Source organism: Ursus arctos, chromosome X, assembly GCF_023065955.2.
Source record: "Ursus arctos isolate Adak ecotype North America chromosome X, UrsArc2.0, whole genome shotgun sequence".
In the NCBI taxonomy this organism is placed as follows: domain Eukaryota; kingdom Metazoa; phylum Chordata; class Mammalia; order Carnivora; family Ursidae; genus Ursus; species Ursus arctos.
Window position 1 is genome coordinate 40952011 of NC_079873.1, and position 10918 is coordinate 40962928.

General features: G+C 59.2%; 1 protein-coding gene across 1 annotated transcript; it reads right to left on the bottom strand.

The window, feature by feature from the left end:
* Positions 1-50: 50 nt before the first annotated feature.
* PRICKLE3 (prickle planar cell polarity protein 3) lies at positions 51-8701 on the bottom strand. Its single transcript, XM_026513419.4, has 9 exons — positions 8548-8701; positions 7254-7339; positions 6196-6379; positions 4126-4239; positions 3659-3796; positions 2695-2898; positions 2412-2598; positions 1333-1632; positions 51-767 (listed from the first exon to the last, which is right to left on the bottom strand). Exons 1-9 carry the CDS (start codon positions 8587-8589, stop codon positions 181-183), a joined length of 1842 nt encoding a protein of 613 aa, XP_026369204.1. The 5' UTR covers positions 8590-8701; the 3' UTR covers positions 51-180.
* Between the last annotated feature and the right edge of the window lie 2217 nt (positions 8702-10918).

Below are 10918 nucleotides of genomic sequence, written 5' to 3' on the forward strand. Positions count from 1 at the left end.
CAACTGGGGAGGGGGACAGCTGGAGCAAGGAGGTAAAGAAGCCAGGCCTGTTTTATGACAAATATTAAATTACTTCATTAACACAAACAGATGAAGGAGGAAGGGGATTTATGACCTAGGCTGGGGCATAGGATCATCTACACTGACTCGAGAACGGAGCCCTCCAGGACTACACTGCCTTCAAGCCACAATGCAGTTCTTGTCTCTGGCCTGGCGAGGCATCCCTGGGCGTGAGCTCCGGGGGAGCTGTGGAGATGGGGATTTGGGGGTTCCAGTTGCATTGTCCTGAGCAGGCCTGGGCCTGCACAGATGTGGGGGCAGCGGGATGCGTTCCCCTAGGAAGAAGCCATCCTCCTCCGACGACTCGGAACTGGGGCTAGAAGGTGAGCTGGAGCAAGATCCTGAGTCCGACCCCGATCCCAAGTCACATTGGTGGTGGCGATGTCTGCCTGAGTGGCGGCGGTGATGGTGATGATGATGGTGGCGGCGGCGATGGGTGGGGGCCCTGGGTGGGGGACTGCGTGGCCTGCGACGCTGGGCTGGGGGTGCACTCAGGGTCCGTCGCGGGCCTCCGTCAGACACCAGAGGGTCACGGAAGCTGACACGAGGGGTGCTCTGGCGACCAAAGGCACCATCTTCCAGGCTCGGCTCGGGCTGGCTAGGGAGTCCTGGGGGTGGCTCTGGGGGGCTGCGGAGCCCCAGCTCTGGCAGGGAGTGGCGGTGGGGGGCGCCCCTCAGAAAGTGGGTGGGCTCCTCAGGGCCTGCAACTGGAAAGAGAGATGGAGCAACTCCCTGTTATCTGGCCCCGAGGGGAGGCCCGTGGAAAGGCCTTCTCTCTACTTTACTCCATCAGGACTGGGAAAGTGGGAGCAGGGGTCGGAGGGGGGCAGCAAGGTGGGGGAGTTTGGGAAACGTGAGGCCCAGGGCAGGCTCTGCGTGGAGGGAATGGGAGCGTGGCTTCTGATGGAAGGGAGGTGACATCGTCTAAAGCCCACCAAGTTTGCCATAGAATGGGGGTGGGGCCTGGGTGCGGAGAGCGGATGGTCAGGGGTTTGGAGGAAAGGAGGAAGAATGTGGATTCAAGAAGGAACAAGTCCAGGCTAGGGAACGGGCCTTGTAACAGAGGGGGCGGAGCCAGGGTTCACGAGGGGGTGTAGTGTGGGCTGGAGACTGGGCCTAGCACCCTTTGGAGATGCTGCCTGGAGATGCTGCCGGTGCTGAGATGGGGGCGGGCCCAGGGATGCAGCTGGTGAAGGGCCTGGGAGAGTGGGGGGGGGGGTTTGAGGTGAGGGGGACTACAAGAGGCTGCGCGCGGCTCAAGGGTTAGCTCACCAGGTTCTGGCTCCGTGCTGGTGCCTTTGGTGGCGGTCTCTGACGCCTCCTCCGCAGCGGAGAAAGAAGCCGTGGATGCTGTAAGAGGTGCAGAGACCGTGCCCGCGCTCCAGCTCCGACGGCCGGTCGCCGACGCTGTGGGCTCGGACCCCAGGCTGCAGGCTCTTGAGCAGAAGATTAGGCCGCGGCGTGGCAGGAAGGGGCGGCCCAGCAGGGCTCGCCCACAGCGACTACAGCAGAAGCAGCGGTCTGAGGCGTGCCAGTGCTGGCCCTCATAAGCCATCTGACCCTGGTCCAGGCCTGCGGGGACCGAAGAGGGGGGAAACTGAGGCAGGGCCGGCAGGCATATCCCCTGCCTATCCTAAATGGGGCCCTTCTTGGGAAGAGGTAGGGAATCTGAGGCAGGGTACTCCAAGATACCCTCCCTCCCCACTCTCCAGAATGGGTGCCCTTCTCTGGAGAAAGCAGGGAAACCGAGGTTTGGGCTTCCCCTAAGGTTCCTCATCCTTTCTCTCCTGGACACAGGCTGATGTCTCCTCTTGTCTCTCTCTTTCTTTCTCAGGGCGCCCCCCCAGACTGGGGGTGGGCATTGGACTCTGAGATGTGGGTCAGGCTTAGAGATTAAGAGGTAGCTTCAGGTGCACAGAGTGTAGAAGGTGGATCTGAAGGAAAGGCCTGGGTGGTGGGGGCAGGGCTTAGAAGGTAGGGCGGGGCCTTGGTGGGAAAGGAGTGGGTCTTAGAGGGTAGGGTGCGCCTTAGGAGGTAGGACTGTACCTGGGGTGATGGAGGAGTCCTTAGAGAATAGGGGGAGTCTGGGGGCATTGGGCCTTGGCTGAGGGAGTAAGAGGGTAGCCCCAGGGGGCTGGGAATTAGAGGGATCTCTGGAAGTGGGCCTAGATACGCAGTGGTGCCTAGGGTCATGCAGGTGGGGTTTAGAAAGTACAGCGTGATGGGGGATACCCATGAGGGACTTGCAGTGAAGGGTAGAGGGCTATGGTGCTGGCGCTAGACTGCCAGTATGGACTATAGAGGAGAATCCTGGTGGGGTGGTGCCCCTGCCCCGTCTCCTGTTCACCCACCAATGTGCTCCCCACAGCCATCACAGTACTCAGCGTGGCGGGCCTCGTAGCAGGCACAGCAGTGGGGGCGGCTCTGACGCATGACATAACGCTGCCCTCCTAGCGATGCTTCGCACTCAAAGCAGCAGAAGTGGCCCATGTGCCAGTGCCGGCCCTCGGCCTCGGTACACTCAGGCGAGAAGATGATCTGGGGGGGGGAACACGGTCCACCTTGGCCATCAGAAGGGCCTGCCCCCGGCCCTGCTCGCCCTCCACTCCCACCCCTGGGCAGAGAGGTGTGAACCTCGTCACAGGCTTGGCAGCGCGGCCGCAGGCGTTCGGCGTGGTGGCGGCCGCAGTAGACTTTGCCAGCGTGGTAGAAGTAGATGAGGTCTACCAGCAGCTCGCGGCACGTGGAGCACACAAAACACTGCGGGTGCCAGCAGGCACCCAGGCCTGCGCGGCTGGCAAACACGGCGATGTCCCCGCCTCCAATCTGCTTCCCGCACTGCCGGACGACAGAGAGACGCCGCCACCAGCATGGCCGGACAGAACGGGGTCAGCCTGTGCCACTTGGGCCTTACCCCAGCAGACCTTTGTGACTAGCTCCACCTGTGGGGTAACTCCGAGACAGGCCCTGCCTACACGGGAGGGTCCCCTAGAGGCTGACCGGACTCCTGGGGGAAACCACAGAGACAGCCCCTTCTATTCGTGGGTAGCCTTAAAGGCAAGTCTTGTCCTTCGGGAGCTGGGGAAATCAAAGAGACAGGCCAGGCCCAGGGTGGAACCTGAGTGACAAAGCTCACTTTAGAACCTAATAGTAGGATTTAGGGCCTATCTCTACCAGCTGGGAGGGGCCTTGAAGACAAATTCCACCCACCGTCGGGCCCTACAGACAGGCCCTGACACTGTGGGTCAGTTCTTAAGGACACGTCTCAACCACAAGACCAGAGAGCCCACACCTCACATCCACCGAGATGAGGGAGCTAATAGAGATGGTCCACCAGGGCCTCCTTACAGACAGGCCACATTCAATGGTGAGAGCTGAGAAACAGGCCCCGCCCACCAGGGGGCCCTACAGACAGATCTTGCTGGCCAGGGAGGCCTTAAGGCATAGTCCTTGTCTCACAGTGGGATGTGAGGAAACGACTCCATCCACCAGAGGGGACATGAGAGACAGACCACTAGGGCTTAAGTGGCAGGCCTCATCTTCCCGGGATCTGGAGCAAAGGCACGGCTCTCACTCACCGGGGCCCTCCCTGGCTCACCTCCTCACAGATGGCCCCAGTGATGGTCACGGGGAAGATGCGCACGGCGCCACGGCCCAGATTCTCCCGCTTCCGCTGCTGGCTGAAGGCTCTGAGCTCTTTCTTCTCCTCCTCTTCCAGTGCCGTGCAGTACTGTGCCTGGGGTGGGAGGGTCTTCCAGGCTCCTCCCACCATGCCTGCCCCCTCCCCTTCCAGAATTCATCCACAAGCGTAGAGTTTACTTCCAGGCCTTTCTATAGGTGGGGGCTTCCTGCCCGAAATTCCCACCCCTCGCCTCTTCTCCCAGGGCTCAGCTGCGGTTTTGCCGAGGAACGGCCCAACTGCCCCTGCTTGTCCAGACCTTTCACGTCAGATCAGCTCACCTTTCCTTCTCTGGCCCTGTGCGTTTCTTTCCAGCTGCTTAGCATTTGCCCGGGCTGTGCCCTCCCCACCACCTGGCATGCCCTTCCTGTCTTCTAGCGCCTCACCTCACTGTCGTGTGGGGGCAGCTGGTGCAGCAGCTGCTTGATCCTGTATTTCTCCCCAGGACTGTTGACGTAGGGAACCTTGTCCTCTGGGAGGCAGCTGAAAAACTGGTATACCTGGGACGACATGGGGGACGGGAGAGAACAACTGAGACTAGGGGTGAGTTGGGATGCAGTGGGATGGTGGGCTTCTACTTCTATGAGAATATTAAAGTCATAGGAAGGGACTGTCTACTGACATTCTCCACCTCTCCTTCCTACAGGCTGGATCATTTCCATCGCCTCCCAAATACGCTGCGAGTTCCTTCAGGCCTTGACCCCGCATTTCTCTCCAGCTGCTGTCCCCCATTCTTTCTTTTATAGCAGAGTTCCTCAAAAGAGTTGTGGGCACTCGCTGCCTCCACTTCCTCCCCCATTGTCTCTAGACCTGACTCCAGTCAGGCTTCCCCGCCCACCCCTTCCGTCTCTCCTCCAAAGCTATTGCTGTCACGGTCATTGATGATGTCCACACCTTTAAAATCATTTTTCAGGTCTCAGTCCTCATCCAGCTGGACTGGACACAGTTGATCACTCCCTTTTCCTGGAAACGCTTTGTTCCCTTGGCTTCCAGAATACTGTCCTCAGTTTCCTCCTACCTAATTGGCTGTTACTTCTCTGCCTCCCTTCTGGTTCTTCTTTCAACTAGCTGACCCCCAAATGTGGGAGGACCCTCAGGCTCATCCTTGGTTCTCTTGCCTCTCTCTACATTCACTCCCTTGGGAATCACATCCAACCTCATGGTGATAAATACCACTTCGTGGCTAATGTCTCACAAATCCATACCTCCTGCCCTGTGACACCTCCCTTGAGTGCCAGGCGACATGGCCACTAGATCTCTAACAGGCATCTCAAAACTCCAGATGGCCAAAATCAAACTTATGCTCTTACTCCTCAACTTGCTCCTGCCTTGGCCTGTCCCCTATCAGTTAATTCATCCCTCCTTGAGGTCATCTTTGACTCCTCTCTCTCACACACCCACAAGCAAATCCTCTTAGATCTGCTTTCAAAACATATCCGGAATCTGACCAGCACTTGCTACTTCCACTGCCAACATTGTCATCAGTCACTGGACCACTGCAATAGCCCCCCCCCCCCCGCCCCCGTCACAATCCCCCTGCTTCCGCCCTCACGCCTACAGCCTATTTTCCTCACAGCAGCCAGAGGGAGCCTGTTAAATCCTAAAACAAACCACATCCCTTCTCTGCTCACAACCCTTTTGTGGCTTCTCCTTCATTCAGAGTAGAGGTCAAAGTCTTCTCCATGCCCCCCACCCCACCTCTGGCCTCACTTCCACCCCCTCTCCCAGTCACTCACTCTGCTCCAGCAGCACTTGTCTCCTCACTGTTCCTCACATGGGCCAAGCACACTCCCTCCTCAGGGCCTTTGCATCAGCTATTCCTTTTGCCTGGATAGCTCTAACTGTGGATATCTGTGTGGCACTTCTTTACCTCCTTCAGGAAGCCCAAACATCTTATTTTCACAGAGGCTGACCTGGGCACCCTATTTACAATTCTAAGATTTCTCTCCTCCACGCCTTCCTTGCTTTTTAAAAAAAATTATTATTATTCCATAGCCCTTACACCATCTGACATATTTTTACAGGTTTGTTTACCAGCTGGTGCTCACTTCAGGAATTTAACCTCCATGTGGGCACATGTATTTTGTTTGTGTTTTGTCCACTGCCGTGTCCTTAGTGCCTAGAACAGAGTCTGACATGCAGTGGGTGCTCAATAACTATTTGTTGAGCAAGTCAGTTAATGGAGATGTGGCAAATGAAGTGCTGGGATGAGATGAGTTAAGGGGTAGAATAGGAGTGGGGTGAACAGGCCCTGACCAACCCACTCAGTGATCATTCAGTATTCCCCGAGAATTGTCAGGGGCTGACCACCGTGAAATTACACAGGGGTCAGAAGGATACACGCAGTCTAGTGTTGTCCCAGAAATAGGTTTCTACCTGAGTGAGTGTGTGTGTGTGTGTGTGTGTGTGTGCGTGCATCTACTGGGGAACAAGAGTGGGTGGCAGCCTCTGGTCACCTGCTCTGGCTTGAGACCAGGGGGCACCCAGGCATACTCCTCCGAGGCGCAGCCTGAGTCATCATCGGAGATGGAGTGGCGCTGGAAGTCTGAGATTAGCCGACACATGATGCGTTCCAGGTCCACAGGCACCGTGTGCACGGCGTGCTCCTCCCTTGGGCATTTGCAGTGCTGACAGATCTTCCTGAGGGGGCCGGGATGGGGGTCAATGATTAAGGGGTAGCTCACTTGGACCCCTTGGCAGCCCAAGGAAGTCCAACTAAGGGGCAGGGACAGGCAGATATTACCACCCAAGGACTCCCGAGCCAGGACAAGGCTCTGGGGCGGGGGTTGGGGGGGGTGGGACTGCTGTGGGTGAGACGGGAGTGGAGGGCGTGGCTGTGAGCTAGGGGCGGGGCTGTGGGGGTCTCCAGCTTCAGGCCATCCTCTGACTTTTATCTCTGGGACTCGGGTCAGACTTTCCTGGCAGTGGGCCTAAATAGGGGTGGGGCTCTGAGTCTGAGATTGGAGTTATAAATTTAGGGGTTTCTCCTCAGGACTGGCTTTGGATGTCGTGGGGGAACTTTCCCTAGAGGCGGGCTCTAGCCTGTGCTGAGGCTCTGCACTTGTGGGCGCATGGGGGCTCTGAGCCTGTGGGTAGGTCCTGAGTGTGCCGGCTGTGGACTCTGTCTGTGGTATTTTATGAGACGTTTTGGGTACAGGGCTCCAGTGGGAGGATAGGACGCTGGGTCTGGGAGAGGAGTTCTGAGCCTGAGGGGCGCTGGACGTCAGTGAACAATGCTCAGCGCCTGGGACTGACGATTTCCCTAGGGATGGGACTCAGTGGCGTGCGACAACACTTCTGGGGGCGGGGCTGTGTAGCGGGTGGAGCTTTCCTGGGAACAGGACAATTGGGAACTAGTCAGGGGGCGGGGCCCTGAAGCTGAGCGTGAGGCTCCTCCCCCAACTGAGCTGCTCGGGTGGACCCGGCTCAAGCCTAGGGGTGTGGCCGGAGCTTCTAGGGGTTTCCCCTGAGGGTGGGGCCCTGACAAAGGCGAGGCCCTGGGATGGTCACCTACCTCCATCCGTGCAGCAGGAAGCCGGGGCACTGCTCCCTGCAGGAGTTGCAGGGCTGGCCGCGGTCCGGATCTTCCGCCTCTGGAGGCTGAAGTGGGTGGGGGCAGACGCGGGGCCAGGCGAGGCCAGGCGAGGCCCGGGGGCGGGGAGAGAGAAGTCAATGCCCGCCTCTCCACTCCAAGGCCCGCGACCGCACGCTGGGGCCTGTCCCACCAGGGCAGCGCTGGGCAGGCTGGGACAGCGCCGGCAGCGCGGGGGAGGAGGACACAACTGTGGTAGAGGCGGGGCAGCTGAGGCCACCTCCCTATATACCCCCTTTTTAGGGAATTCCCTTCCCCCTCACCCAGCCTTGGATACCTCCTACCTGCCTCTGACTCCTTCAGGCCTCAAACACCTCCCCCAGAACTCAATACTCTCCCCACCTGAGCACAGAGTCCCTAATCTGGGTGTCTCCTCCCAGGCCTCATCTTGCTTGGCCCCTTCTCCACCCAGGAGGCCAGCAGCACTCCAGTTCCACAGGGTAGGAGTCTGAGGCCCCATCCTTACTTGGGATCTCCACAGGAACCCTGCTCCTCTTTTCTGAATCTCAACAGCCTCTCCCCCAAACCCTGGCTTCCCCCTTTCATAACCAAGGAACTGGAGACCCTCCTCCAGGATGTCAGGAGGCCCCTGATCCACTCAATAACCCCCACCCCAAGAAGCCTTGGTCTTTACCCTTCCTTTCCTAGGGCTATTCACTTTTCTGGACCACCAAATCCAGACCCCACTTCAAGATCCCCTCCAAAGGAAGAGCAGCCTGCTATCTAGGAACTCAGAAATCTCCTGACTCAAGTAGAAACGTGGAAGCCCTCTTCCCTCACATCCCAATCCCTGGACCCTTAATATTCAGGCACCCCAGGAGTGTGGGACCTCACCCCTAAGATCACCTTCTGCCAAGGTACAGGGGAAGTCCCTTTCCTCAGAAGCTCAGGAGGTCCTCGCTCAACCCAGGACCCCAGGATCCAGTCTTCTGGCCCTCAGAATCACCTCCCAGAATTCACACGAGAGGGGAGCCCACCAGGTCCCTGGGGTGCTGATAGAAGTGTGCAGAGAGGTGCTTAGGGGGCAGGTGCCACCAGATCTCCACCTTCCTTGATCTGCACGCTTCCAGCAGCCCCAGCCCCTCCGTTCTGGGAATCTGGGGACGGGGATTCCCAGACCCTCGCTGGAGTGCCTCCTCGTTATCCCAAACCCCTGCGCCCTCTCCTGGGCCTCAGTTTACCCCGAACTCCCACCGCTGCCCCGAATCTGGCTCACCGCGCGCCCGGAGCGGCGCCTCCGGGACCCACGCGCGAACATGGCGCGCCCGGGCAGGGTCAAGCCGGGCAGGGTCAGGCCGATGGAATCTTCACGGCCGGCGGGCCACCGCGCGTCCGGCCTGGGAGCTCTGTTCCGTAAATCTGACACCAGCGTGGGAGGAGCGCTCCCCGCACGGCCCGCCCCTGGCCCTGCGCTCACTCCCGGGCCAAGGCGCCCCCTGCCTCGAGGTGAGGGGCAGGCAGCCCAGGAGCGCCAGAACGGAGCGCTCCCCAGCCTTCCTGCCCTGGGCCGGAGCCGGGCCACGGAAGGCAGGACCCCCAGAGCCCCAGGGTAACATATGGCCTCTCACGGGGTATTCGAGGGCTTGCGGGCTCTGTAGTGGAGGAGGGGGGACTTGGAAGTGGGGCGCTAGGGTATCTGTGTTGGCGTGTCATGTCCGTTTGTCTTGGATGTTTATTGGGAGTAGGGGTTAAAGCCACCTCTTGCCCCCCCTCCCCACTGGTGATGTTCGGAGGGTCTCTTTTCCCCGGATGGGTGCTCCAGGAATGATCCCCAAGCCCATCGCAGTCCCAGCTGGTGCTCCCATCCCCACAGCCCCCGCTCCCAAACCCTATCAGAGCCAGGACTATTTGAGATTTATAGGGGAAGCGGTTAAAGTCACTGGCCAGGTTCCGAGGCCCCACTCCCCGCTCCCTCCCCTTTCTTACGGGCCCAGCTGTCCTGTCCCCCCAAGTCCTGAGAAATAGATCTTAAAGCCTTCCCTCCCTGGCTCCCATTTTTCTCTCTCCAGTTAGATATCCCTTTCCCATAGCTGGGAGTCTCTCTTTCGCCTGTCAGGCTTGGCTGTGCCTCAGGGCTGGGAGGAGGGGGTCTGCGGCCCGCCGTCAGAACTCGGCGCCGGGCGGGGGCTTCTAATTAGGCAAGGCGGTGTCGGCAGCCGGGCCTTTCAGCGTGGGCACAGGGCACCTCCTCCCTACCCAGCTCCATCACGCACATCCCAGTCACTTCCCGGCCCTCCCTGCCCCAGGGAGGAGCCACGGAGGGGTTAAAGGGAATGAATGAATGAGGTAACGAATCACCCCAGTGCTCCCCCTCCTTGCCTTGCCGCCCAGCGGGTCTCCCAGTTCTCCCGCTGGGGCGGGGAAAAGAAATGGCGAGAAAGCTGGGTCTGAAGAATACGAGGCGGGTAGGTAGGGGGAAGTCTCCCTGTGAAGTATCGGGGTCCTAGTCGGACCCCTTGGGGTTTGAGGACAGGGCTCCTCGGGGCCTGGGAAGGGGAGTGGCTAGTGGACCAGAATTAGAACCGAACCCTAGAAAGACTGGGCGTTCAGCCGCCAGTAGTGGAGCAGTGGGCAGGGCTACTCAGAGCGTGACTTAGAAAGATCGACAGGTTGAGGCTGCACAGAGGCTGCAGCTTGGCCTAACGCGGCTGGGGGGACCTAAAATGATGGGGTGACTTGAACGGCAGGTCCAGCAGGTCAGGGGCGGAGCTTCCTCTCGCTGCCTCTCCCCCACCTCTCCTTCTTCCTCCCCCCTCCCAAGAAAAAAGACACGCTGAGAAATCAGAGCCGGGTGGACTAGGTGGTTGAGGAGTTTATTTAGGGGAGGAGAATTAATCCTATTTGTTCTTCCTCGGGGAGGTCTTCAAACAATACCAAAGGGCTAGGAAAAGGGGGGGGGGCGTCTGGAGGAGAGGGGGAGGGACCACAGCCAGACAAAATGGCAACACACAATCACAGGCACTACCGACGTCACAGACACAGCGGAGGGTGCAGGATAGGGACTCCAGACCGGGCCTCCAACCACCCCGGCACGGGTGGGGGTGTGGAGGGAGGGAGGAGGCAAGGAAAGGGGGGAGGGGGTGGGCCGGCCCCACAGACCCTTTGGCTCTGTCCTCTGACTACCTAGCTGTCCCGTCACACGGGGGTGGCAAGGGTGTGGGGGGTGCTTCTCTCTGGATCCCACCCCTTACCCTCCAAGCCTTACCTCTCAGCTCCTCCTAGGCCACCTCAGTCCTCAGCTCTGGCCAGGGATATTCCCGACCTCCCTCCGCTGCCAAACCCGCCCACTTTAAAACATTTTTTTCACTGCTCCATTGGGGTTGGCTTCCCCTTCTGAAACCACCATGAACACCCACTCTAAGACCGACCCTGTCTAGAACCCAGACCACGAACTCACGTCAAGTTTGGCCCATTCCTGAATCCCACTTCTTGCCTGGCACAAGATCTGCCCCCTTCAGAATCAAACTCAGTGTCCTGAATATTCCTAGCTACACCCCTTCCACACACTCTGGTCCCAATCCAAGACCCGCCCACTCTGGAGCCTCACCCACTGCCTGGTTCAGGCCCCACCCCTCTAAAACCCAGCC

Excerpts from the sequence above, each read along its gene's own strand:
- PRICKLE3 (XM_026513419.4), bottom strand. The coding sequence starts at position 8,589 with ATGTTCGCGCGTGGGTCCCGGAGGCGCCGCTCCGGGCGCGCG. Across the intron at positions 7,340-8,547 it reads GGCGCCGCTCCGGGCGCGCG|CCTCCAGAGGCGGAAGATCC; the intron begins GTGAGCCAGATT and ends CACCCACTTCAG. Across the intron at positions 4,240-6,195 it reads CTGGTCTCAAGCCAGAGCAG|GTATACCAGTTTTTCAGCTG; the intron begins GTGACCAGAGGC and ends ATGTCGTCCCAG.